This window comes from Tinamus guttatus, unplaced genomic scaffold, assembly GCF_059628265.1.
Source record: "Tinamus guttatus ecotype Peru unplaced genomic scaffold, ASM5962826v1 Tinamus_guttatus_pri_ptg000052l, whole genome shotgun sequence".
In the NCBI taxonomy this organism is placed as follows: domain Eukaryota; kingdom Metazoa; phylum Chordata; class Aves; order Tinamiformes; family Tinamidae; genus Tinamus; species Tinamus guttatus.
The window spans coordinates 5,132,564-5,154,665 of NW_028288586.1; the positions used below are offsets into that span (position 1 = coordinate 5,132,564).

Genomic DNA, 22,102 nt, shown 5'->3' on the forward strand with positions numbered 1-22,102 from the left:
GTCAAGGTTAATGATACCTGTGAAAGAGGCTAGCATTTTAAAGTCATTCGTACTATTCATGTAGGCATATACATTTTCTGACAGCACAGATGCAAATCTCTAAGTAGCTGTATGTTAATAATTTCTGAAGACTTTGGTGATATTGGTGTAACATGCTTTTTTCTTTTTTATCTTAGTACACTATTGGCCCTTATGGCTAATTCTCTACTCCACCTAGTGGTGAATATATTGAATATAAAAATCTGTAGTAAGAATGTGTGAATTCATGGAGACTTACATCTTGATAATTTTGATTTTCTTTACTGTATTTTTTTCTGTTTTAAAATATCAGAACAGGCATGTACAGTGATAAAATAACATTCATTATCTAATTTTTTTGTAGTGTTGGAGTGCTTTGTGCATATGCTGCCAACCAGCATTTAACAAGTCAAGTCCGTGGGGCAAAGAAACTGGTTAACAGTAATTTTAAAGATCTGAAAATTTTCCTTAACGACACTCCAGCGGTAAAGACTTTTTTCTTTATAATGTTTGTATGTGTGTCTATGAAGTAAGAAATATTGTAGAAAATACTTGTTTCTTTCTATTTGATATTAATCATACCTGCAGCTTTTTTATTTCTTTGAGTGACAATCTTATAAATTAGAGTAAAAAATGCAAGATGAGAATTTTTCACACAGTAAAAGTGTTTGTGTTATTTGGATGAATTGGCATACATGGAAACTTGATTTTCTCATTGAACTTCCCGATTTCTCTGCCTTCTGAGCTTGTTCGCCTATGTTCCTGGTTCTGAGCTACAACCATTTTCTTCCAGAAATGTTTTTGACTTTTTAGGCTTTTTCTTTAATCAGTTTGGGCCATAACCCATGAGCTGTTTCTCTGCTAACAAAAACACATGAGAAGAGGAGACATCTGGGGGTTGGTATGAAATCTTTGGATGCCTGGAGTAGCTGCATACCCCCCTATGGCTGTGTGCGTGGCGTGGTGACAGGCTGGCGGTGCAGGTGTCCGGCAGCAGGAGGTCGTGTCTGGAGCTTTGGGATCTAGAGCACCTTTCACGAGGCTGCACCTGCCTCGGGACACAGGAGGGAAGTCAACATTGAAAGGTGTGAACTAGTTTCATCAGCCGGCCCAGGATTCCTCTTCGCAGCCTGCTCAGGGCTTGTGACAGGAAATGTCCAAATAGAAGATCTTTTCTATAAAAGTAACTATCTTAGAGAAAAGGTTGATACTAGCTAAAAAGCAAACAAACACTGGATTACTGAATTTAAAAGTAACATTAGAATTTGCATGTATTATTTTTTCTTTCTCAGACTAGACATTTAATTGCATCAGATAGCTTATCTGTCAAAAATAAGGATATATTTTTTCATATCATATGTAATTTTTTTTTTTAAGAATAACAAAGTTCACTTTTTGCTAAAGTTGCAATTGAGTTCAATTCATTGGCTGTAAAACTGAAATCCTAGCTGATATCTAGTTGTCCTTGTCTCCTCAGGTTGAGGTGTATAGCATATAAGAGGATTTGAAAAAAGAAGTCACGTGTTTAGAGTTATTGTCCTGGAAGACTTGCAGACTGTGCAAGTACTGAGTGATAACACTATTAGCTGTACTGAATCGCATTTCGTCCGTGACATTGCTGGAGACAAAGCAAAGCTTGTAGCCCTGCAAAATTTTAGTGCCCAGGTTAGACTAGAAAAATAAAACCAAAAAGAATGCACTACATTCTTCTTGAGAAGAAGAGACACTTTTTACTTTCTTCTTTCTCAAAAAAGAGAGTCAGCACAATACTAAATTCGTTGCTTAATGACATTTCCCCCTGCCCAATTCAAAATCTGAAAATTCAAGGCAAGTATATTTTGGCACAAACTCGAGTCACTTATTTGAACTGGAACCCCATTCATCATCTGTGTTAAGCTTTATGTTCCCTTAACTCAGCTGGAGTTAAACTCCAAGTGCATTATTTGAAACATGCAGAAATCTGTGTAGGTTGCTTAATGCTTTTTCAAATGTAGTATAGCAAGATTTCAGCTTTTGATGATCTTTTGTTCCAAACAAGAGTCTGGCAATAGCTAAGTTGATCTTTTGTAGTATTAGTGTTTCCTGGTACAGCCTGAATTGTGATTAGGCCAGTCCATTTGGGGATAAATAAAATAATTTGCATTAAGACACAATAGCCAGCTCCCTCCTGCGGTAGAGCCTTGAGAGGCTGCCGACAGTGCAAGCTCATCTCATAGGTGAACTGCATCAAAGTTAGCAATCCATCCGTCCAATCTGCATGTCCCTCAAAGAGAGGGGGACTTATGCCCTAGAAAATCAAGTAACAAAGATGTACAAAAAGCTGTTGTGACTGTTTGGCTTGAAGTATGTGTAAAGTCACAGTCCCTGTTACCAGTTTTGAGTTTAGTCTTTTTCCCAGTGATGTTCTAATTAAGTAGATCTCTTGATTTCCTAGTTAAACGTCTCTTTCTCCAACTGTGCTGAGCAAGGATTTAAAATATTTTGTTAGCTGAAAACAGTACAGCTTCAGGATCTGGGAGACTGGCAAAAATATCTAAATTATTTCAAAGTGTGATGATTTCTGTGTCATTATTTAAAAGCATCATTTTTTCCAGTTATTGTAAATAGCTTTATATAAAATTCTTTTTTCTTTCCCAGCAAATTGACTACTTAGTGAGCCAGTACAATACAACCAAGGATAAAGCACTCTCTGACCTAAATAGTAAGTACTTTGATTTAAAGGTCGTTAGCGAAGTGTGTTTAAAGTCTGTAATAAGATGATGCAAACAGCTCATAATGCAAAATGAAATTTTAGTTATGAGAATATGGTTTATGAGGATCCATTTTTCAAGAATTGCTGTTCTTGGTGGTAAATGCAACTGAAACCTAGGATTTTCTCCACATAAGATATGTCAGCATTGATGTAGTATTTTCTGAAATATAAGGTGTTTTATTTTTTAGTATCACTTGAAGTATAAGTCAAACTAATATTTTATTTTCCTTTTTATAGATCAGTAACCGATTGAACTTAATGTCTTAAGTTTTTTTTTTTTTTAAACTGTGAAGACAAATGTCAAGAGACAAAGTCACTAGCTGTTTCCACTATTGCAATGACTGGTGACTCCCCTGTCTTTTTGTTGCCATTGTACCTTTATCCTCTACTCAGCTAGAAGTTGAAATACAAATTTATCATCTTTCTGAAGCCGCTTTAGAGTATTTGACATTTCAGAATGGTCAACTGAAGAGCGTGCGATAACAAAACTTGAAAAACAACTGCTGCACTTTGTTGTGCTTTACTCTTCAATGCAGTTATAGTACAAGGGATCATCTTTTTAAACCTCTCAAAAACTTACAGATTAGTGATTTTTTTTTCAGAAATTTGCTTTGCCTTTTAATACAGATAATAATAAAAATGTCAAACCATATACAGTATGGTTAGAGTTCAAGATGCATTGCTAGCAAGTGTTAATGAATGTGTTGACTTGTGTACAGGTCTGCATTGCAGAATGAAGTGACATATAGAACTACCAAAACCAATTTTAAATCATGCTGCTGCTAGAAGAAAGCTGTGTAATTATGGTAGCATAGTGCTAATTATAGATTGAATTACAGCATCTAGATTCTGTCATTCAGTATATGCTTAAAAAGAGAATTAAACTGATTTTCAGTATAACCAGCTTGACATAACCCTGAGGTCAGCATGTCTTGTCTATGTAAGACTACTGAAGCACATAGGCCATGGTTGCCAAAGCAGCTGAATTGACATCTGCATTTCAACCACTAGTCTACAGCTTCCCTGCTACTAAAAACTGAAGATCCAAATTAAATATTTGTTCATTTTCAATGGAAAATTAATGTGTTGGTGAGTTTACAGGGATGTAGTTGTATTTGTGATGAGTGCCTATCAATCAATAAATATTTTAAAAGTTCTTATTATCTTGTGTAGTATTGGATGATGTTACGTTTGTGAAACCTGGGGACAAAAGATTTCATTCTAAGGGGATCAACAGTAGAATAAAACTCTGGAGAAATGTAGATGTGTTCAGTCTGCTCACCCTAAGGAAATGCTGAGAACTCTTTTCTGCTTGATAAAAATTTTCATCCCAAGCTGAAATGACAGGATTGACAGTAATGGATGCTTCTGCTGTGTGCTGCTATTCTTTAAAAAAAAATCCTCAAAATCTCTACATTAACCGTTTGCTGTAATCTGAAAATGGCGAGGACCCAGGGGCTCCCTAAAGGATAACATTCACATGAAGATGCTGAAGCCCTCCCTGCAGCTGTGGGTCCCCAGGCTCACCCGCTGTTGTGTTTGCTGAACTCGGATTCATTTCTGCTTGCGGGCGGGGAGGCCGGAGCGCTGAGTGAGGGCCGCCCTGGGCCAGCTGCCTGGGTGGGAAGCAGGGCCCGAGCGCCGGCCCTGTGCTGCCCGGTGGGACAGGGTCTGGCAGACGGCGCTGAAGGTGCTCACGGGGTTTCAGCCGAGGGCAGGGGCAGGCCTGGCTTGGTGGGGGGCCTTGGCACTGCTGGATAGGTGGGAAGTGGAAGGCAGGAAGAGAATCTATTTCCTCTCTTACTTCTGCTCTGCAAAAACATAGGTCATGGTGAAAGAGGATATTCACTCCACAAAATTCCTGTCCAGGTGTTGGATCTCTTTTGGGTAGGTTGTGTGTGGGGGGGCGGGTGGGGCAGGGGGAGAAGATTTCCAGATACAATGAAGTGTATGTTTTGGAGTCTTTTGGAATGTTTGTTCTTACCCATATGGTCAAATACTAGTGAATACTCTGCCCTGTATTTTGGTTACTGCGTCCTTGTATAAGGTTGTAGCTGGCTAAACCAGAGTTGTCTTTTCATATCCTCTTCTGTCACTAAGTTTTGACTGTTGAGCATTATAGAAATGTTAATAATTTACATATATTTTGTTAAGGAAGAGTCTGATAGCACCTCTGCTGAAAGGTATTTTAGATTGAACTGATACGTAATGTTTCTCTTCATGCTACAGATGTGGGACCTTTGCTTGGTAGCAGAGTTCAAGAACAGCTGGGGAAAGAAGTGCGTCCTGCGCTTGATGCAGCTCTCACAATGGCAGGAGGTAAAGATGGGAACATTTTTGCTTTAGTTAATGTTCTGTTGCCATGGTAAGATGGGCATCATCTTTGTAGAGCACAGTGCAGAATGGCCTTATGCGGTGTAGTAATTCAACTTTCTTTTTTTCTATATGCCCTGATGTTTTTTTTTAAATGGAAAATGTCAGGTATTTCAAGGTATAAATGTATCTAAATATAAGGCAAGATTTAAGTACCAATATTAATACCTAGTTTCAGTAGTCATTGAAGAGAGGTGAAATGGGAATGCCGTGCTCCGGATATTTTTCTCTTTCCATTGAGTATAAGGGAGCTCAGGAAAACTATTCTCTTAAACATCAATAAGACCTGTGCATGGATATTTGCAAAGTGATTTTCTTATCCTTATCTCATCTTTAGTTAATTATAGTTTACTGAATTTATACAAATAATTATTTTGCTGAAAGGTGGCAGTTAGTCTGTGAAACATGAAGTTAGATCCACAGATTTATAAGTGCTTGGATTAAGATGAATCAAGTTTTAAAGAGCAAATCTTACGTTCATTCTTTGTAGAGGCTGATGGAGATGCTCATTTTTTTGTGGACTGTCTAAATAGGGTAACTGCTCTTCAGATTGGTCAGGCAGTGAAGGTAGACTGGCCTCATTGCTAGCCCGTCATGAGGGTGTCAACAACTATCACTTCTTGACTCTGTCTTTGAGCTTAGCATTGCTCATGTCTTAGTTTGTGTCTGCCTTTAAAGAAAAGATTACGTTATTATGTAGAATAACGTAAAAAAAAAAACCTAAGAAGGGTTTTTTTAAGGAACTAGGTACAGATTGCAGAGTAAAGTGAAAGGCATCTGTGAGCTTGAGTTATTTTTATTTATTTATTTTGCCCATGAACATGAAACTATTCATATAGAATTCTTTCTTGTTCACGTGTCGTCATTCTCCTTTTTGCTTTATTTCTCTATTTGTCTTGAAGTCAAAGTGGAAAGGGCTATTAAAGGTAAAAGTTGTGACAAAACCTTGTGTTGTGTGAAGTGTGCTTTATTTTTGTAGTTGTGTATTTTTAGTTGTACCTGTGTGTGTTTTTGTCTATTAATCATTTGCTTGTGTGACATTGTTGTGTGATTGGATTGAAATCTAAAGGCAGGTAGTATTGAGCACATGCTAATGCTTGGCCCATGCAATGTGACGTCTTCCGTTTTTATCTTGCAGCTACATAATTTCCAACTTGGATTATAAAACAAATGTTCAAATTACGGTTTTGTGGAAATGAATTTTCTTTGTGATTTCTTATAACTGTGTACACTTAAAGTTCTCTTTGGAAAGCACTGAGACAAGAGAAGTAGGGAAAGAGTACAAAAGTAATTTGGGGAGGGGGTAGAATTTCAATAAAAGTAGCTTGGGCATATTTATTTGTTTGTAGGAAGACAAAAGTGGTATATTTCTATGTGCAATAAATGTAAAATCTTCTGTACTAGCATGTTTTTCTAGGAAGGGGCAGGGATTTATATACAAGTCGATATCTTTAAGAGGCTCAGCATTTGCATGTGTGCACATGCACTCTCCATATCTGTATCTATAGGCTGATTTCTAAGTTTTTTATTATCTTTTTTTTTTATTTTTAACTCACATCTTTGTAGCAATCAGAGAAACAAAGGAAGCACTGGAAAATGTGAGTGTCTCTGTAGAGGTTTTGCAAGAAGGCACTGAGAGACTTCATGCAAATCTGACGGATGTTAAAATGCACCTGAGCAACACCCTCAATGATTCTGCATGCTCTGCAGTTCAGGCTGCTTCAACTTGCAATATCATCAAGAATTCTTTACATCAACTGAACATCAATGCCAATTTTTCTGGGGTGAGAATATTTTTCAGACTCTGACAGTATGATTGCCTTGGACGAGCCCAGTCATATCTGTGCCATTTAATGGCTCAGAGCGTGCAGTCACTTCTGAGATAAAAGTGCTCTTCCCTCATTCCGTCTTTCTGGGCACTTGCAGTCACTGTTTTCATTTTGAATATGTAAGAGCGTAAGCTATGTGTCAAGCAGTTGCATTAAAATGCTGCTCTGTCAATGAAATAATGTGCCCTCCCAAAAATGCTGAGGTCAAGTTCCTCTTTGGTACAACAGAAGTTTCAGAAGTGTGCTGGAAAGGTTCTGTTAAAAATGCTCTTTCTAGTTTGTCTTAATTCTTCCCCCATCTCTGAAACATTTAGAAAAGTAGCAAGAGTTTCACTTTGATCTGATTCAAGATTGCCTTTTGTTTTCTAGTTGCCGGGGGTGAGCTCACAGCTTGCCAAGGTCAATGATGTCCTTAAAATAGACCTTTCTAGTCTTGTTCAAAAGGTAGGTTTCTTGACAGGCTCTTAAAGTATTGATACACTGGGGTGCTTCCATTTCATTCATTTTCCCCTGGCTTTCTCAAGGCTGTGCTCATAACCACAGGCTGCTTCATGGATATTTCTCTTTATTGTTTCATTGTTTGGCCAAGGTTTAACATCTAAAAACATGAATGTCATTTACATCCCCAGGATACCACGTATCAAAAATGAAATGCTAATTACCTCTTTGAAAAAGTATCCATAAAATCAGAGAGGCAGAAACATGATCTACTAGCATGCTCTGTAATTTCAGCGTAAATTGAAGGAAAAAAATCCATGCTCTCCTAATTAGTTGCATTATATTCCAGCTATCTTGAAATATGTTCTTCAAATTCTTTAGATGCACATTTGATGTTAGATCTGGTGCAATGGAAGTAATGGGTTTATTTATTTATTTGCAAGGCTCCGCACACAATAATGTGATTTTCACCTGGAAACAAATGGCTTAGTTTGAGAAGTTAAACAGCATTTTGAAAATGCTTCCTAGCAGCATTCCTAAGAGACTGCATGTCTACTCCTAGGAGCCAACGGCTGTATGTAGTGAGGCTAGACCCATGCCTGCTTTCCAAGTGATTGGGCTGGCAGGGAAGAAGACTTGAGTGTCCACTGCAGTGACTCCTGCTTTCTGTGCATACATGTCTTTATAGGAAAACATATAAAACATATCTTTAGATGTGTTTGAATTTTGTTGGTTTTAACATGTGTTTTGTGTTAGCATGTTGCTCTATTTGTATCCAGTAACTCCATTTATTGAAACTACACACATCCTTATGTACATTCTCAGTTTTGACCAAGTTAGATATGTCAGGCAAAAGTACTATAAAATTTCAGATCATTGGCCCTGTTGCATGTGTACTTAAGTTTGTGTATTTCTCAAGGGGCTTTCTGGAGAGCAAGCCAATTCTCAAATACACTCAACTTCCTATTTTGCTTTGATCTTTTTTTAATGCGAAATAATGAAATATATTTTTCATAGTGCATGTGTTACTTTGCATATACTTTCAGACCTTGTATAAAAGGAAAAAAAAACTGCAAGTAATTTGACAATGAAAAACTTATGTATTTTAACTTTTTTATTGTTAGGGTTATGCATCATTTAATGATACTCCAGACTTGGTGGTGAATCAAACCAGGAACATTTTATCAGGTGAGACTGAGGTGGAAACTACTTTTTGTTTTGTTTGTTTACTGATTATGTTTTTACATTGGTCTTACTGAGGTTTTTGTTTTCTTTTGTTAATACTGTATTTTCTGTCCTAAAGATCATAAAATGAAATGTAAAGATACCAAGCTTTTTAAGCTTTGGTTCCATAAATAATCATACAAAGCAAGTATGTCTTAGAGAAGACCCAAAATTAAATCTAAAAATAGACTGCATGGTATTTTATGGAGGGCTTTTGTAATAAGAAATTGAGCATTGAGCAATCTTAGTATTCCCAACTGCACACTGGTGGTTTATTTTTGTGTGGCTAAACAGCTAATTGATGGATTTGTCTATGACTTTTTTAGGAACATGTCATTTAAAAAATATGACCCTACCTGTCACTCTATTAAAATTTGGTGGATGGGGGAGGGGAAGAAAAAGACATGTTTTAAAGATTATTTAAATGTTTGTCTTAATTGTTTTGTTACTTGGGCATTTAACTTTAATTCTTTGTCAATGCCTGGGCTGAAATAGAGCATAATGTGTGTATACTAATCTATTCTAATTTTTGTTCTTGCATTGTGGACCTGTTCTGCCTATATAAACAGCTGTTCCTTGTAAGTTTGGGGGGTTGTTTTTGGCAAAATGAAGCACAGTATTTATACAGGCACAGTATACTGTGTGAACTTGCCTAAAATTAGTTTTCTTAAACTGTGATGTTATGCTTTTCATCAAGAAAACTAGTGCAAATTTAGTTGTTAGGCCATCAGATTTTACCTGTTTATTAGGTCTCAGCCTCATAAAAATTGTGCATGAGCTACAAATTGAATTAAAAAAACTCTATTAAAGCAATTTTGTGTTACTTGCAAACTTTTAAAAGAATGCTTTTGTATCTGGTTGAACCTCTCTGGAAGAGCAAACACTCTAATTGTTGCTAGAGGGAGTGGAAGGTGCTGCCAGCTGCAAAACAGTAACCTATAGTCATGCATGCTGCTGTTCCTAGTATTTTCAAAAGTAAGTGGAAAAAATACATAGAAACTGCATTTTATAAATACAGGTGTAAGTGAATACAACATATCTTTCTGTATCTGAATCGGAATTGTGTATATATAGGGCAGCAGGTTTGCATATAATTTGAGAAAATCTGGCTGAAATGATCATTATCTCAAGAGTGCTGCTAACTAATTGGAAGTAATTTATTTAAATAATCTTTTCTAATAAGGTTAAAAATAACTATTATAAATTCTTAACATAGGCAGTGCAATTTCTTCCTCGGTGTTGTATTCCCAAGTGATGGAGTTAAAATAGATTCTGAACTGCTTCATAAAACCCACGACTCATTGTCTTGCCCAGTATTGCCATTTGCTGTATTGCATGAAAAGCAAGATTTAAACTGGCTAGATAAAACATGGCACATTCATTATGACGAAAGGAAGGAAAACTCGGGCTTGACATCTACATCTCTCATCATTAAACTGAATGCTAAAAATAAAGTGTGTGTGTCCTAAAATGCCACTGTGTTACTTTGGAAGCTAAATGCTTTTGTTGCTTGCTTGTCTCTTCTTCACGCTTGTTTTCATGGCTTGCCTTGTTTCATATGCAAAATGGCTTAATAGTATTTGATAATGTATACATGGAGCTTATTTCTTCTGCGAATCTGTGACAATGTAATCTCACACTTGCTGTTTTAGATATCAAAACTGTATTGGAAACCATTGGTGCAAATATCAGTAGCTTCACAAAAAACCTCCCCGTTGAGAAGATTTTAGCTGATTTGACAATATATCTTACACAGAGTGAAGCATATGTTCAAGATTATTTCCCAGTAGTGGAGCAGTATGATTTCTACAGGTATGTACTCTTGGTATTTAGAAAATAAGTTGGGAGGGGAGTACTGCCCATTGCTAATACTGACTGAGCGGTGCTACCTGCCCTGCACCTGTAGATGTTCAGGTCTTCCCAGGAAGAAATAGGCACATACCAAAGATGTAACTTGCAGAGAAACAACTTGTTTCACAAAGCCATTACTTTTTACTTGTTTGAGGTTTGGTTCGGGCTGCAGAGAGTGCAGGCGCAGGGGGCCCTGAAGCCAGTGTGTTTTTATTGCAGACCTGGGTGTCTCACACCTTGCAGAAAACTACTCACTTGAACCTCATGTGGCTGCTGTAACTGACTAGTAATCTCACGTTTGGAAACATAAAACTTTTCATTTTGGACCACTTAATCCTGCACAGGTTGTGTTACTTCAGTCATCAAGTTTATCGGATTCTCCCTGCATTTTGACATGTTAGTTGTTCTTATCCTAATAACTGGTTCCAACTTTATTGCCGTCCACCTTCAGTGACTGGGTCTTGATTTTCGGGACACCCTGTTCTTGCAGGTCTTGTTTCCCAGCCCTTCAGAGACAGCTGTCACCAACAAGAATTGTGTTTAGGCCCAAAATACTTGCTGACATAGGAAAGGACTTTTTTTTCACCACTAACATTGGTTGTGAACCTGAGCCACAGATGGGCCAGTTAGGAATGTGCTGTTGCCTGACTTGGCCTGCAGGTCTCTTGTGTGCTCCTCACATGCTAATAACCAAGCCCTTGGCTTACCTTCCTTAGGTGGCTGGGTTGTCTCATTCTGTGCTGCATGGTCGTCCTCATTCTCGTCTTTTACTACCTTGGCTTGCTGTGTGGTACCTGTGGTTACGACAAACATGCCTCTCCAACAACGAGGGGTTGCATCTCCAACACGGGAGGAAACTTTCTCATGGCGTGAGTTTCTCTTGTTTACGAAAAATGAAACATGTACAGGTATCTAGAGAAATTTTATTTAATTGATATATGAAGGGCATATAAATCATGGAATCATAGAGTGTTTAAGGTTGGAATGGACCTCTAGAGATCATGTAGTCCAACCCACCTGCTTCAGCAGGGACACCTAGAGCACGTGGCACAGGGTGGCATCCAGGCAGGTTTAGAAGATCTCCAGAGAAGGAGACTCCACAACCTCTCTGGGCAGCCTGTGCCAGGGCTCTGTCACCCTCACTGTCAAGGATTTTTTTCATAAGGTCCTGTGGAACTTTTGATGCTTAATGAAGAGGATTTGTTTCGTTACCTACTGTATGTGCTGGGAAAAGAAATGAATTACATAAATATTAATTTATTTCTGCTGAGGCCATCATTTTGGATTGTTTGAGGTTCATAGCTGAATATTAGGAAAAAAATATTGTCATTAGGGAATGTTGTATTCAATGGATATCTATATAAGCCTAACTGGAAACTGCAGAAATTAGGAACTATGTCAACTGAAAATCTAAAGGGAATTTGAGTCTTCTTGAGAGAGTGCACAAATATATTAAAACAATATCGCCGTATGGAAAAAATAGACACATACGACTTTCTCACAGGACTTCAAGAGGTATGGCGATGTCTCAGGACTTCCCAATGGAGCTGTAGTTTCTTTTCTTTTGTAGTTTTCATTTCTTCTGGGTGCAAAAAAAGCTTCTGTCTGAAATCTGTTAAAACTCTTCAAAACCAAAGTCTAGAGACTTGGATTTAAAAAAAATAAATAAAAAAAAAATAAAAAGGTTTTATTTTTTGTTAGTCTTAGATTCAGCTCTAAAAGTAGGTTGTATGCCGACTGCAAATGTGAGTTTTCCCGCTTCTGGCAATACTTCAGCTGAAAACTTTGCATGACTGAAATGTATAAGATACTTCAGAGCGCAGGAACATTGTGGGGAAAAGGGTGGTATTTTAGCAAGTTTTATATCTCTGTCATTGCTATAGCCACTAACTGTTGGCTTTGCTATTACCTGAAGTAGACTTTGTTCCTAAAAAAACTTATGTGACTTTTTTTTTTTTTTCAGTGGTGTTGGATTCAGTTTCCTTTTCTCCTGGGTGCTGATGACTGTGGTGGTGCTCACTTTTGTCACAGGTGGAAATGTAGAGAAACTGGTCTGTGAGCCATTTGAAGATAAAACTTTATTCAAGGTGAAATTATTCATATTTAAGATTGTTAAGATTAAACAATGAATAAAATCCCTGTGAGTCCCGAAGGTCTTTGTCAGTTATGTATAGCTTTTCTTTTTTATGAGGGACCTCAAGCGAGTTTGGATCTGGTCTTGCTTTCCACTTATGCATTGAACAGAGACAGTTACACTCTCTTGGTTTAATTTGCTTTGCAGTATAAATACTGTGTGCCTGTCTTCCTTTGGAGATATTTTTTTCTGCAGTTAAGCATTTCTTGGTTTTGTGTCAGACCTTGAGTATTGCTTTCTGCAGCCAAGAGGTTGAATTCAGTGTTTTCTCTGTATTTCCATCAGTGGATGATGAGCTTAGATGTGCATAAGTGTCAAAAGATTGTATATGAGTAAATTCATGGATTGAAAATGCAGAATTATAGTAAGATCACTACACTTTGTGTTCTAGGTTTTGGATACTCCCTACTTGCTAAATCAACACTGGAAAAATTACCTTTCTGGCATTCTGTTTAAAAATCCAAATATTAACTTGACTTTTGAAAAAGTTTACAGGTAAGAAAAAGAAAAAAGTCTTATAGACTGATTTTTCTTTTTTCTTAAAAGGGCTGATTTTCTTAAAATATGAAATATTTTTAGTAATTCCCTTAGTACTTGGTTTTCAGATTGTGTGTGTGTTTTTTTTTTTTTTTTTTAATATAGTGATTGCAAGGAAAACAAAGGAATTTATACTTCTCTGCACCTAGAACACTTATTCAATATCAATGAGTTTCTAAATATTAGTATGGTAAGTAAAGAGAATATTAATGAGTTTGTGTTATTTTTGAAGGCTAGAGAGATGTTTGCTGTTCATGAGAAATATCTAGCATGTCTGTGTTTTATGGGATTGTATTTTTATATGCATCCTGCCAGAAGACAAGAGCTGTCCAGCCTAACATGAAATAAAGGGTTCTGTGCTACAAATAAGACATTTTCTGTCAATCTCAGTGGATTGGGGAGAGGCCTTTGGAAGTATTACTTACGTATTTGGTTGTGAGTGTTGAAAGAACTTTATTTTTTAATTTTGCAACTTGCCCAGAATGATGAAGTCCAACATCTTGCAAAGGCTGCTGGCAGTGTTACACTGTTTATAATAAGAAAAACTTACTTTTAATATTATTTAAATGCCCGCCTTTGTGCGCTCAGTCCCTAACAGGCCTATTCTGGTTCAGGATGTGATATGCTGTGCTCCTAAAAGTGCTTCTGACTTTAGAGTGAGGGAGGAACAAAATAAAACCCTTTCGGCTAAAGTTCTTTGAATAGTCTGTGTGACTATAGTGTAACTTTTTGGTTATCGACAATACAAATTCCTCAGGATTTGGGGATTATGGCAACTGCCAGGCACTGTACTTGCATTTAATAGGCACAGCTCCTGTCCCACATAATATGCAATTAAAATCGATAAGGAGGATTCATCAAGAGGGAAAATTTTAAACTCGTGCAGCAGACCAATGGTAGAGGCTGGAAAGGAAGTCAGGCCTCCAGTGCAGAACAGTCAACCCTTCAGCCTGGGCTGCAGCAAGTCATCTTTAGTCCCTCCTAAACAAATTTAGAGAGTTCTCATCTGGCCCTCTGGTGATCACTAGCTAGTTTGGTAGATAGTGTTAGCCTTGGCTGAGATGCTGAATTTTGTATTTTTCTTAATGCCAGTAGTAAAATTTACCGTTTTTAAGGACAACGTTCCCTTGAGGGGAAAGATAATTTTCTGTTTACCTCTTTGTCTCCTGTGAATGGATGTAGTTCCTTCTAAAGAGAAACCTGCTTAAGCAGGTAATGGAAGGCAAGTAATCCAGCATTGTGAAAGATGCACAGGCAGGTGGGATCATTGCATGGTCAGGGAAAAACTTCTGGGTTCTATCCAAGTCAATCATGTTGCCATGGTGCAAAAGACAATGAAATTAGTTGTGTGCTTTATATTTAAGTGATTATGAGTTAGCAAAAATCAGATGCTTTTCTAGGATGACAGGGATATAAAGGAGTATGCACTGGATGCCACTGATTCATTTGTTTTTCTCAGTATACAGAAGATGTAGCACTTAGAATTGAACATATTCAGATAAATCTCAGCAAAATCATTCTTTTGGATGAAATTGGGAAGGAGAATCTTCTGAACTTCAGCTCTTCCGGAATAGAAGGGATAAACTTTGCAGCATATTTGACAGAGGTGAGCCTGTAGTAAAATAGAGGCACAGCTGGAAGAAAGTATAATATCAAGTGTTTCTTGAAAAATGGACAAAATAGAGGAAAAGATGGTTTTGTGCAGGGGAGTGTATTCTGAAGCATCATAAAACAAAAGCACTTGAGAAATTAATGTCAATAAATGCATGAAGATAAAAAGGGTACATTGAGTGTTTAAATGTAAATAGCCCAAATGTAAACGCAATAGTAACACATTCTTTTTCTCTCTGTGCTGTTAATATCTTGTTTTAGATCAATAAAAGTGTTACCAAGGTTGATCTCTTATCATTTGCTAATGACTTAGAAGCAAGAGCAGACCAGTTGGTAAGTTTATTTCACAAGTATAATACATAATGCAGTACTACCAGTGGGTGTTTAATAATCATATTTTTCCCATTTCCAGAATTCTAGAAAAAAATCAGTGGTTTGTTTACATGAAGTACATTACTTTGCTTAGTCAGCCTTTCATTGAAGTACATAGGGAAGTTCTTCTATTTCAGATACTTCTGTGCACTGTCATATAAGTAAAAAATTTCAAGGTTGCATATGAGATGTATTTTAAAAATTCTTAATTCTTGATTTTGCTTGCAACAGTGATACAGTTTCTCCTTCTGTAGTGTAATTTCTCCTTCTAAAGTGTAATTGATTGTGTTCCACTGATTAAGAAATCAGTTTGCCAGGTCCTGTTTGGAAGAAAAAATGATTAGATTATGATGGACAAAATAATTTGAATTAATTTTCATTCAGCTAGAGAGCAGAATATTTTCCAGTTAGCAAAGTTTTTTTTTTATTGCAGCAGCCCGTAAAGGTCCTAGTGAGGCCTGTGACCCTGTCGTGGAAGGAGCTGCTCATAAGAGACCCTGTTCTGAAGGGCTTGCTGGACGTGGGCACAGGGACAGTGGTCAGAGGCAATAGCTACAACGTGCCAGCAAGTGCATGTGCTGAATGACACGTCCGTGCTAGCAGATGCCCAACACTCAGCTGATTTATGTGCATGTGGAGGGCATGTCCTGCTTGCTTTCCAGAGCTGGCAGTTACAGTTGGACACTAGATTGCCATTCTCCAGCCTGAGACAGATTCCTGCATTGTGGCGTGGGAGTGGGATCTCTGAGTGGGAGCTGTGGAAATGGGCCCAGAGTTGCCTGGCCACTTAACTTTAAGGGTTAACTTTAAGGCCACTTAACTTTAAGGGTTTCCCAGAAAGGCAGGGGTAAGAAGCAGGGCTGCCATCCAGCTGCTGGCTCTGCGAGGTCCCCTGGCAGTGGGGCACGTCGCTCCATCCAGAGCCCTGCTGGGCTTCTGCTCCCAGAGGGCAAGGGCATCAATGCCAGACCATGCTGGTGCCTGAAGTGTGACTGCCTGGTAGCCAGTGACTTACCAAGGTGTCTGCGTTCCCCCTGGGCTGTGATCCTGAAGGAACAGAAGAGGTTGCTGAGGGAAATGGCCAAGTTAACCATTTTGCCTAAGCAGTGTGGGTGGGTTGATGCAGAAACAGATCCCATTTTCTATGGGAAAGAAGGTGTAAAGAAATGTGAATAAAGTTTTTCTGTGAGTAAAATTTTTCTACTTCTATTAGAGGTGATGGTGGGTGTTCAGGGGGCCTAGGGATTTGCCACATACACACAAAAAAAGTATTTGTGGATGTAAAATAAAATTTTGACAGTGTTTTTGCAACAAGAATGAGCTGTACACTGGCATTCACACCTGAAAATGAGAGCACAAATTGATGTCTTCTGACGGATAAGAGTCACTAAAAATGGCAAAATGTCTCTTTCTTATTCCAGTCTCATTTCCAAATTACTGACTGAATATATTTTAAATTCCACACTATCTAGGTTCGTTCTGCTGTCTCAGAAAGCAGAGATAGCATTATAATTATGTCCATGGTGCATAAGGCGAAATCATCAATGTCTGTAGATGAGAAATGAGCGCCCCGTTGGAGGGCGCCAGTGCACCTAGATGCCCCTAGATGTGTCACTGAGCAGGATTCTTGTGATGAAATCTGCCTCTCCAGGAGATGGGAGAGGAAGACGCCAGTATTCTCTTTCTGTATTGAAAATGACTTTAGGACACTATGCGAAAATTCTGTTCTCTTAAATATGATACTGTAGATGCTGGAGAAGCAATATTGTATATCTGTTTTGGTTACTGAGCCTTGAATTACTAGCATGTTTTTTCCTCTTACGTTGGGAAGTTCAATTTGCCATGTCCTATTGTTTGCATCAGTTACACTGCAGTGTATGAGTAAAATGTACTCTTGTGCTTTTGTTGCAATACATTTCTCTTTGAAACTATTGAACAGCAATACTTGAATTGTTTTGTTTTTTGCAGCCAAAAGGAGCACTGGAAAATGCCTTAAAAGGTCATGCAAACAGTATTCGAATGATTCATAACCAGCAAGTTGTTCCACTGGAGCAAGCTATGGTAAAATCTTAAAGCACCATTAAAGCATATTTGTAATGATTATGAATCTATAAACCTCTTAAATACTGTATAGAAAGCTAATCCATTGTGATTATCTCAGATTTTATTTGCATTGTCACTGAAGAGTCATCTGGTTAAATATGTATTTAATCATTTTACTTTGTAATACACTCTAGAATCATTACTTTTTTTCTCTCTTTTTTCTACTTACACTAGCAATTATATAGAAATAAAAGAAAACTAGGGGAGAACTTTCCACATTGTTAACTTCATATCACATATTTTTCTTTTTCATCTTTCTTCAATAATAAAACAGACCTCACATTTTATATTGTGGAGTTAGCAATTGCCTAACAACATTGGAAACTCCTGACAATAGTATTTACAGTCAGATATTTTTGTTGATGCTATGAAAGATGTAAAATGATTCTTCTAACTGGTTTTGCCAGGCACTGATTTGTATAGTGTATTTTTTCCCCTCTCTATATAATGTGAAGATTTTATGTGCTTCTGATTTCGTATGTGGTAAGATGTTCCTGAAAATTGAACAAGGATGTCTTTTGGAAAGTGCTGAGCGTTGCTCTTCATTTTTGAAGAATGCTGTGTACTTAACCTCCTTTCTGGAGGCTTCCCATGTATCTCACAATTGAGCTCTAATTTAACAATTTTACATTTTCAGAAAAGCACTATACTTGTGCCCCTATAAAATGTATTTTGTAGGAAAGCCTTTTATAGGTTTTCTGTTCCACTCTCTTGATTCTATTCTGTTCTTTCCTAATTAACTCCTAATTATTCTCATCTCTTTCCTTTTACAAAACTGACTGTCAAGAAATATGTTAAAGCTAGGGTAAGTGCTTCTCCCTTTCTGAAATGCACAGAATATAGTTCTCTGATTAAAATTAGAGCTGAATTTTTAGAATAATTATAACTGTTCTCCTTTTTCTTCCCAATAATTTTTAATCAATTTATCCTACTAATTTACTTAATCTGAAGTTTTCTGCATACACCTTTTATAACTTTTAATGTTGTATATGGAGTACTGCATTAATTGATAAAAACAGTAAATACTAGTTTTAACACAACTGTTCCTGCTATGTGATAAGTTGTATCTGATTTTCTGTTGATGATTTTGGTTTCTAAGAATGTACCGTGTAAAGTGGGATTTTAACTGTAGTGAAAGTTTAAATTTAAATCCTTTATTTTCTTTTTTCCTTTTTTCCTTTTTTTTTTCTCCTTTCTAATAGAGCACTTTAAATCAGAGCATTAGATTACTGAAGAGGACATCATCTGAGCTTATGGTAAGCTTTTCTTTCTGGTAACAGGCACATTTTTATGTGTTGTAAGTGTGCCAGCCTGTCAGTGCATGGCATATATTTCAATAAATCTTCCTCTATTGTAGCTATTTTGTTGTTAGAAGACAACTGTGATACATTGAGGTAGTAATGAAGTTGAGATCTGTTTTATTCTCCACAGCTTTATTTATCTTGACTTTCACCATGTAGAGCTCTCCATACATAACTTACTATTTTTACTGTTTATCCAGAATAGTTAGTAATATAGAGGAAGACATGGAAAGAAAATATATATGGGATTTTTCTCAAGTATAAATTGTAAATTATCAGGTGTTGAAGTACGTTTCAGTACATTTCTGTATACTGCTGTCACATTACTGAAAATGTATCATTCTTTTCAAGAGTAGCAGAATGTAGAACGTGTGCAAGAAAACAACAACAAAAGATTGGTGATTCCTGTGCTTAACTAGTGCAGTGCCCACGTGCCGTGGGCTGCCCCTTTCTGTAGCATGGAACTTGTTCCCTTCCTGCTCCCACAGTGCCAGCCAGGCCGCCCCTGTTCGGAGGCTTCCCAGGGGCCGGCCACTTGCCTCCCCTCGAAGCAGCAGCCGGGGTTTGCACCACAGGGGTCTCCACGCTCGTCCAGTCTGTAGAGAATTGCGAGCAGGGTGGTTACTTCTCTGGTAGCAGGTGTTGGCTGCCAGCAGCCTGCAGGACTCCTGTAGTGTAAGAATCTTAGAGAATCTTTAAAACTCAACTCGAGCTGTAGTTACAACAGCTCAATGGGCAGTTCCTGCCTGTTTTTGATAAGTTTTTTACATGTGCTCAGCAGCAGGCCAGCTACCCTTTGAGTTCAGAGCTTAGGAAAATGATAGCGTTTGATGCTTAAGTGTATTTAAGAAAAGTCTCTATAGTTTAAGGCTGTGTGTATGTTATGCTTTGCATGTGATCTTTGGGAAACTATGGGATTGTTTTATGTTTCCTGCTTCTGATGCTGAAATAGCATCTCGGTTTCTTAATCCTTTTGGATGTTGATTAGCAGTGTAGTCTAGCTGGTAATCCGGAGTCATGATAGTACGTGGCCCAGTGAGTTCTCCTTCCCCCCATCATGTATGTCAGTGTATGTAGGTGTTCCTCACCTATGAGTATGTAGGTGTATGTACATGCATTAATGTGCCATGAAGTAGAGTATGCTTTAAATTCTCTGGTTAAGTAAAATCTTAAATTGAGCTATTTTGTAGTCCACTGTTGTAGGACCCAAAGGTTGGCTGTTGTAGAAGATGAAATTATCTCTATGCTTAGGAAAAGAGAACACAAAAGAAAGCTGGTCCAGTATCTATATCTATTACATGGGAAAAGTTCCTGTTAACAACCACTACTACCTTGCTCTGTTTAGAAGTCAGAGTTTTTTTCAGATCATAGAATCACAGAATCATTAAGGTTGGAAGGGATCTCTAGAGATCATCTAGTCCAACCCCCTGCACACGCAGGGTCATAAACAAGGATCCTTAAGTGCCAGAAGATTTCTTTTACTATATCCAGGATCATGTTTTTTTTACAGATTCCTTTCAGACAGCAATATTGGCTGATCTTGAGAATGGATTAAAAACAGTGGTTGCAGGACTGCTCTAACGTCTTGAAAGTGATTTATATTAAGTGCCTTTTTTTCCTTTACAGGTTAAAGTGAAAAATGTCATTAGTGCTGTTAATGCTGCTCAGCTTCTCATAAATAACAATGCTTCTCAAGTTATTGTCCAGGTAAACTTTATTTGGGTTAACTATGTTAATAAATGATATTATAGAAGTAGAAGTTTACTTATTTTTGTCTGTTTTTAGGAAACAAAGAAGTTCATGGATACTGTAATTGGCTACTTTGAGCAATATGTTGAGTGGGTCAAGGAGTCGGTAAGGTGTATTTACTTTGTTGAGAAAAGCCATAAAATATGGCTTTTTATAAGCCATAAAATAAAATATTTTTATTTTATAAAATATTAAGCCACTAAAAATGTTTCTGTGAAAGTATGTTTTATAAATTCAATTTGTAAGACATTTATACTCAGCATATGGGGGAAAAAACTCATGTTCCATACATCGTCTTTCACTAGAAGCAGAGTAGAAGCGACTAAATCGCATTGGCTGTAGTACTGTACATATAGCATACATAACATAGCATCATTTTTCCAGGCCAAGCCTGAAATCTACTGCTTGTGCTAGTATTGTACTGAGCCTGACCATGCTTAGTTCAAATTGGTGTCATTAGTCTTTAAGGGGGATATCCAGTTGGGTATATCAGTTGATAGCATATCCCAGTGCTGTTTATTTTGAATTTGGAGAGATTATAAAAGATAACAATTTGGGGGTGTTACTGAGATTTTCATTTTACTCTATTTGATACTTCAACCTCTGTTCTTTTTAATCTTGCTCTCAGATTGCCATGGAGGTAGCAGCATGCAAGCCTATTGCCAATGTGATAGATACAGCAGTAGATATTTTTTTATGCAGCTATGTAGCAGATTCGGTGGTAAGGAAATATCTTTTATTACTCAATTTTGAGTGGGAAAATCAAGTGGGGAATTCTTTGAATGTAAATTTGCATTTAATTATTTGGACTAATCTGTTTTGAAGTGTGATCACATACAGAGTTATTCAACGAAAAAAACATTTTGAGCTGGATCAAGTTGAAAGGCAGGTTAATGTTGGAATTGTTCCCATTAAACGTAGGCCCCATAGAGCAAGCAATCTGTAATGTTAATTGTTCTTAATAAATTTCTTCCACCTTGAATTCAAAATAAATTCTGGAGAAGATGGGTTTCATTTTGATTGATTCAGAACCGCCCTTATATTGAAAATCATTAAGATCTGAGGTTTCAATTTAAGCCATCCCTAACCTAATGGTGGGGAAAAAAAAGAGTGAGATAGAAATATTGAGGAAAAGCTTTCTTGTCTTTCCTGGAATTGAAAAAACATGTGAGGAAAATGAATGGTTTATCACTTCACTTGAAATAGACAGATCTTGATTCATTCCTGGAGAATGGAGACTTTCAGCCTGGCTTGTAGCAGGACTCAAATATTGGCTTTTTCAGCTCCCAGAAGACCTTGGGAAGTGGGCAGCATGCATTGAAAATGAAACCATATGCTGGAAACCCTTCTAAAGCATCTTACAGCTATTGTTTAGCTTTGTGCCAATTTTAACCAGGCAAAAACCACCACTCACAAACAGGAACCGTGTGTACTCAATCAAAGCCAAAGCATGTTGATCTTGCTAATGCTCAGAGTGCCAGAACCATTTTGTACCTATTGACTGTCTTTTAAGTTACAGAGCTTCTGTTCTTACACTCTGAGCAGCCACCAACGAAGATTAGATATGCTAACAGATGGACCACAGCTTTCGTGATGTTAAAATCTAGCTGAGCCACATGCAAGTCAAAACTGCCTCCAGCCAGTACAAATCAAATCTGAAAAATCATCGTTTTAACATCTGGTGATAACTCAGTTCATCTGTTGACTAATGAAATTAGTCACACAAGTTTGGGCTGCAAGTAGCAAGTTAAAACTACCTTCTTAAAGTGGAAACTCAAACTTTAAGAGCCACAAATAAGACAACTACTTC

At 37.4% G+C, this 22,102-nt stretch overlaps 1 protein-coding gene across 1 annotated transcript in view; it reads left to right on the forward strand.

Moving 5' to 3' along the window:
* PROM1 (prominin 1) overlaps window positions 1–22,102 on the forward strand; it is a 49,863-nt gene that overhangs the window by 22,030 nt on the left and 5,731 nt on the right. The window contains exons 5-23 of the mRNA XM_088539986.1: window positions 383–503; window positions 2,656–2,719; window positions 5,000–5,089; window positions 6,710–6,927; window positions 7,342–7,416; window positions 8,535–8,598; window positions 10,287–10,446; window positions 11,202–11,354; window positions 12,449–12,572; window positions 13,011–13,114; window positions 13,262–13,346; window positions 14,616–14,762; window positions 15,029–15,100; window positions 17,108–17,200; window positions 18,030–18,047; window positions 18,445–18,498; window positions 20,170–20,250; window positions 20,329–20,397; window positions 20,921–21,013. Of these exons, the coding sequence (XP_088396112.1) occupies window positions 383–503; window positions 2,656–2,719; window positions 5,000–5,089; window positions 6,710–6,927; window positions 7,342–7,416; window positions 8,535–8,598; window positions 10,287–10,446; window positions 11,202–11,354; window positions 12,449–12,572; window positions 13,011–13,114; window positions 13,262–13,346; window positions 14,616–14,762; window positions 15,029–15,100; window positions 17,108–17,200; window positions 18,030–18,047; window positions 18,445–18,498; window positions 20,170–20,250; window positions 20,329–20,397; window positions 20,921–21,013 (1,885 nt within the window). The remainder of the gene's footprint in view (window positions 1–382; window positions 504–2,655; window positions 2,720–4,999; window positions 5,090–6,709; window positions 6,928–7,341; window positions 7,417–8,534; window positions 8,599–10,286; window positions 10,447–11,201; window positions 11,355–12,448; window positions 12,573–13,010; window positions 13,115–13,261; window positions 13,347–14,615; window positions 14,763–15,028; window positions 15,101–17,107; window positions 17,201–18,029; window positions 18,048–18,444; window positions 18,499–20,169; window positions 20,251–20,328; window positions 20,398–20,920; window positions 21,014–22,102) is intronic.